General features: G+C 36.0%; 1 protein-coding gene across 1 annotated transcript; it reads right to left on the bottom strand.

Moving 5' to 3' along the window:
* Positions 1 to 352: 352 nt before the first annotated feature.
* Positions 353 to 4958, bottom strand: LOC134235027 (mothers against decapentaplegic homolog 4-like; the record flags this gene model as incomplete). The annotated part of the gene is made up of 3 exons (XM_062717110.1): positions 4586 to 4958; positions 3019 to 3193; positions 353 to 504 (listed from the first exon to the last, which is right to left on the bottom strand). Coding segments are annotated over exons 1-3 (561 nt in total), but the record flags the coding sequence as incomplete, so codon positions are not given.
* Positions 4959 to 5068: the final 110 nt, after the last annotated feature.

The raw sequence follows: 5068 nt of genomic DNA on the forward strand, positions 1-5068 counted from the left end.
GTTTTCATTTCAGTTTAAATAATTAAGATTGTTCAACTTAGAACATTGCACTTGATTTACCTAGACATGTTCTACAGATATAAATTTAAAACAATATGAAAAATTAAAACGCATTTATTTGCTTTATCTCATAAGAAAAAAGTCTAAGGAAATAATAAATATAATTTTATACATATACTGTGTTCACTAAATATATATGAAAAAACCAAACAAATAACAACATATTACACACACAATCGTAAATATTAATTTTATTTTACCTATAATAAATATCAATTATAAATCATAGATTAATCTTGCATTTAAAATATATTTTATTGAATAATATATGTCGTTTTTTTCCTTGCAATACACAATAAAATATAATGGGGCGAGTTGTCTCTACAGTGGGGGCGAGCTGTCCTGAGCGGGGGCGAGTTGTCCTAAATTGGGGACGAGTTGTCTTAACAGGTGTTGGGGGCGAGTTGTCTTGGGGGCGAGTTGTCCTGATTCCGCAATATAACCCTGGTATCACAATCAGTGTTGATGAGCCATGAAAAGATTAACAAATTCAATGCAGGGGTGTGCAATTAGAAAAATTTATTACTAGCCCACGGGCTAGTGGCAGCTATAAAGTTACTAGCCCAAAGTAAAAAGTTACTAGCCCAAATATAGGGGCAAAAATTTAAATAAAATGATATAAATTGTTGAAAAAGTCAGGGTACTGAGTTAATTCTTTTTAAAATTAATGTATAATTCTCACTATTAAATTTAAAAATCATGTTTAGATTATCATGAAAGAAAATTAAAACGAATTTAAATAAATTATCTTCCCTCTTTCTGATCATTGCACTAGCAGCAGCTCATTTAGAATGAAATTAAATTCATTTTGTTTTCATGTTTAATCATAAAATACACTAGAAATATATTTTATGTGTGTCACAAAACACTTATTTTTCAGTTGATTGAGTGATTGGAAATATTTTATTGAGATATCTGTATGTATTTACTATAAACAGAGATTAACAAATTCAATGCCTTTTATTTTGAAATACATCATTAAATATACACTGTCTATTCTAAAATTTATTCGGACTGATAGAATATGCTTAGGACTGGTAGAAGGCATTAAGTCGTCAGTCCGAATGACTGATAGAAATATTTGGTTTTCGGAAACTCTGCATCTCATGACTAATACTAAACATGTACAAATGTTACAGTCTACAGTATGTTCAGGTTTTCAAAACAAGATAAACTTTAAACAGTGTAATTGTTAATGTCATTCATGATAAAGAAATAAACACTTATCATAGATATTAAAAATTGATCTTTTAATTAATTATTCTCAACTGTAAATCAGATAATAGGTAAACAAGGCCACCGCTAAGCGGAGCATCCCCTCGCGACAGGAACTTCACTGGTAATGGCAATATCTCATAAGAGATAAATTCTCTCGAGGGACATTCTTCTTCTGTTTAACAACAAAACTTCAGAGTACTGGAGATTACTTGTTGGTGTTGGTGTAAACATGTTAAAGATTGATAGGACAATGTATTTTGTTTAATGTCCCTCTCAGGAATTTTTTGCTCATATGAAAGCTTGCCGGTGGGGAGCTGCACATTCTTTCCTATAACAGGAACTGACAACCATTGAAAAGTGAGGGATCTTTTTGTGCCAGCATCTATTGGGACATGGGCCCTTGGTTTACACGGTCTCATTCAAAGGACCAGTGACTTAGTCTCCACGTCCCACAATGGGATTCAAACCCGCAACATTAGGATCTACTCCCTTACTTTTGACAAAATTATTAGTGAGGTGTTGTTGTTCATCATTTTTTTTTTTACAAAATGCAACGTGCATAGCATCTTGGTTAAAGGGGTGGGGGCATAATATGGATACCTAATTTGGGGTAGTAAAGTTTAATTTTAAAAGATATTACATTGTTTTTCTGCACAGTTTTTTAAAACAAAGTTATCGGGGGAGGGGGATGTCTATATTTAACCAAAATCAAATTGCATAGTATTTTTGGGGGGAGGGGGGCAAAATATGCATACGTAATTGGGCAGTTTTCCTTATACCTAGCAGAAACATATCACGTATGCTATATGTATAAGTTTCAGCAATTTTAATTATTTACCTACCTAAGTACATGTATATCTCACAGTTCCAGGTAATATGCATTTTTTTCGTAATGAAAAATAAAAATGTATATATATGTATGTACATCAAGAGGTTAATTTGTACTTGAGGACTGTATTTACAGCTTTCAGGAATAACGTGCACCCCAAATTCCGAGACACCTGTTGGAATTTGGTAATGAAACAGCGGCATTCACCAAATTCTCTTAATCCGGTTCCCGCAGACTCGACACGCCTTTTAAACTTTAAAACTGGCTCTTAAACTGGTTCCCTAGCGGAAATGATTATTGTCAACTTGTACATAAATGTCAGGGTTTCGAGACAGTGAAAACGCGATATCTGAAGAAATATTTCAACAATGAACTTGAAAATGAATAGGCTTCATCTTTTTATACTGCCACACAAGTATGTAAACGCTGAGAATGGTTAATGCAAAGGTTTTCTGTCAATCTTGCCCACAAGGTGTAACAAACACACTAACATACTAACACACTAACATACACACATATGCACATTCGCGATGCTATATCCCCTCCACAACTACTTGCGCGAGGGGATAATTAAAATAAAACGCATAGCCATTAGCCAAATTTCCAAAGATTTTGTTCATTTCATTCAGATTTCCAAACTTGTCCATGTTTTTTTCCCCCAGAAGTTTGATCCTGTCCTGTTTTTTATACATGAGAGAGAGAAAAGAAAGACACAACAGAGAGAGAGAGAGAACAGAGAGAGAGAGAGAGAGTAGAGATCAACAGAGAGAGAGAGAAGAAAGACACTAAAAGAGAGAGAGACACCAACACATTACGTACCTATCCCAGGAGACACCACCCTCTCGTAGTGGTAAGGATTGACACACACGCTGTCCTGTTTATAAACATGAGACAGAGAGTGAAGTACGTACCTATCCCCGGGGACACCACCCTCTCGTAGTGGTAAGGATTGACACACACGCTGTCCTGTTTGAGGTCGAAGGCGTAGTGACAGAACTTGCAGTGCTTCAGTTCATTCTTGTGGAGGTCTGGCCATCTCCAGATCCGCGCGTAAATCACGTGAGGGAAACCCTTACGTCCTGCGACCTGAAAAACATAACACAGTATCGTACAACTCTTTATTTCATCCAGTATTCATTAATTCTCCCGAAGGCGTTTATGCATAAATTTATCATGAAGCCAATCGATTAATCATCGTTATGAAACCAAGAAGTCTTACAGTTATTCCTTATTGCTTATCATGACTAAGGAAAACGTTCCTGCTTTTAATTCACCCAGTGTTCATTAAGAATCTTTACCCGATATCATTAGCCTTCAGGAGGCTGGGGGGGACAAATTAACCACCAGATTTAACTTATTTTTTAGATACGGTATCCTAAGCTTTCAACTATCATTTGGAAAAGAAAAAAAATCAAACATTTTAGTTTTAAAATTTTATCATTTTTGTATATCTTTACATGGAGCTCTTCGTTTATAGGAGATGGAAATAGTCTGAAAATGACTGCCACCCCCAGCCTCTTTAAATAAACTGGCTACTCACAATAAAGAAGGACAGGGATTAAATCCTGTAAAACAAACTTTTATTCATGACTATCTTTATTCATATGATTTTTAAGTTTGAAATCCAGTGGTAAAAAATAAAGTTGTTTTCCAGATATCCAATACAATAATTATCAACTGTTAATTATAAAGTGACCCATTTTGTGGAGTCGACATTTCTAAATGCTTAGGTGCTGATGAACTTGTCACGAAATTCATAACTTATAAATTAATCTGTTTGTAAATACTTTTGTGAGTGGGTGCTCTTAATTATGACCTGAATAAAACCTTTCCAGCATGCACCATACAGAGTAAGTGACGCACTTTGTGAAGTGAGGACCACTTATGACCTAATTATTAATACCTGTAGTTTTCTGACTAGTGTATGCTGTATGGTCATACACTTGGTGGAGGGGGGGGGGATAGTGTAAATGACGTAATTATAAATATATACATTTGCTGTGTTTTTCTAGTAAGCCAACTGTGAAATTGATTTGAATACCATTTTTGTGTATACTCACACGGAGAAATATACACGGAGAAATGTGCGTTAATGTGACGTCACAATGAGGCTACAGCTACGTTAGTAAAAGTATAACGAAATAGGGCAGCAAGAAACTCAAATATTGAGTACATTTTTTATGCTTTTAGACATTGAAAATGTAAATATAAGGAATGTTTTTAAGTTTAGAGTGAATGATTGGTGTGTGAATCACACAGACTTGCACGTAGGCATATTTTTCATGAAGCTCTAGCGCGCTTCATGAAATATGCCTACATGACAAGTCTGTGTGATTCACACAACAATAACTCACACAAAACTTAAAAAACATTCCTAAAATACCTGTAGCCTCCCGTCTAGTGTGCGCTCTATGGTCACACACTTGGTGGAGTGGTGGGGGGGGGGGGGGATAGTGTTAATGACGTAATTATAAATACCTGTAGCCTCCCATCCAGTGTACGCTGTATGGTCACACACTTGGTGGAGTGGGCCCCACTGGTGGTTATGGCTGTAATGAGGCTGTCCAATTCGTCCCTCTTCTCCTTTAATTTTTTTACCAGACTTTCGATGGCACGCTTGGCGAAGCTCTCACTCTCCCCACCCTGGCGATGACACATAAGACTGTGCACGATACTCAGACACGCGTCGTTAGACGTCGGCGCCTGCGTCATGATTGACTGGTTCTATTTCCTAGTCTTGGAATTCTAGGCTCACTGGCTGTTTCTTTCTGTATGTCTGCCTCTTACTTCTAATGTTTTACATTTTTGATGGTGAGAGAGTCACTGGATACCTGCAATTTAGAATATTATTTTAAAATATCTCACAAAATGAAACCATATACTCTGATTCTGGTTCTTGATCACTGAGCCCACAGATCCGACAAGCAAAACATTTCTATTGATGTAGCCTTAAAACATAAA

This window comes from Saccostrea cucullata, unplaced genomic scaffold (assembly GCF_032062105.1).
Source record: "Saccostrea cucullata isolate Sc308-1 unplaced genomic scaffold, CSIRO_AGI_Scuc_v1 ctg22705, whole genome shotgun sequence".
NCBI classification, from domain to species: Eukaryota; Metazoa; Mollusca; class Bivalvia; order Ostreida; family Ostreidae; genus Saccostrea; species Saccostrea cuccullata.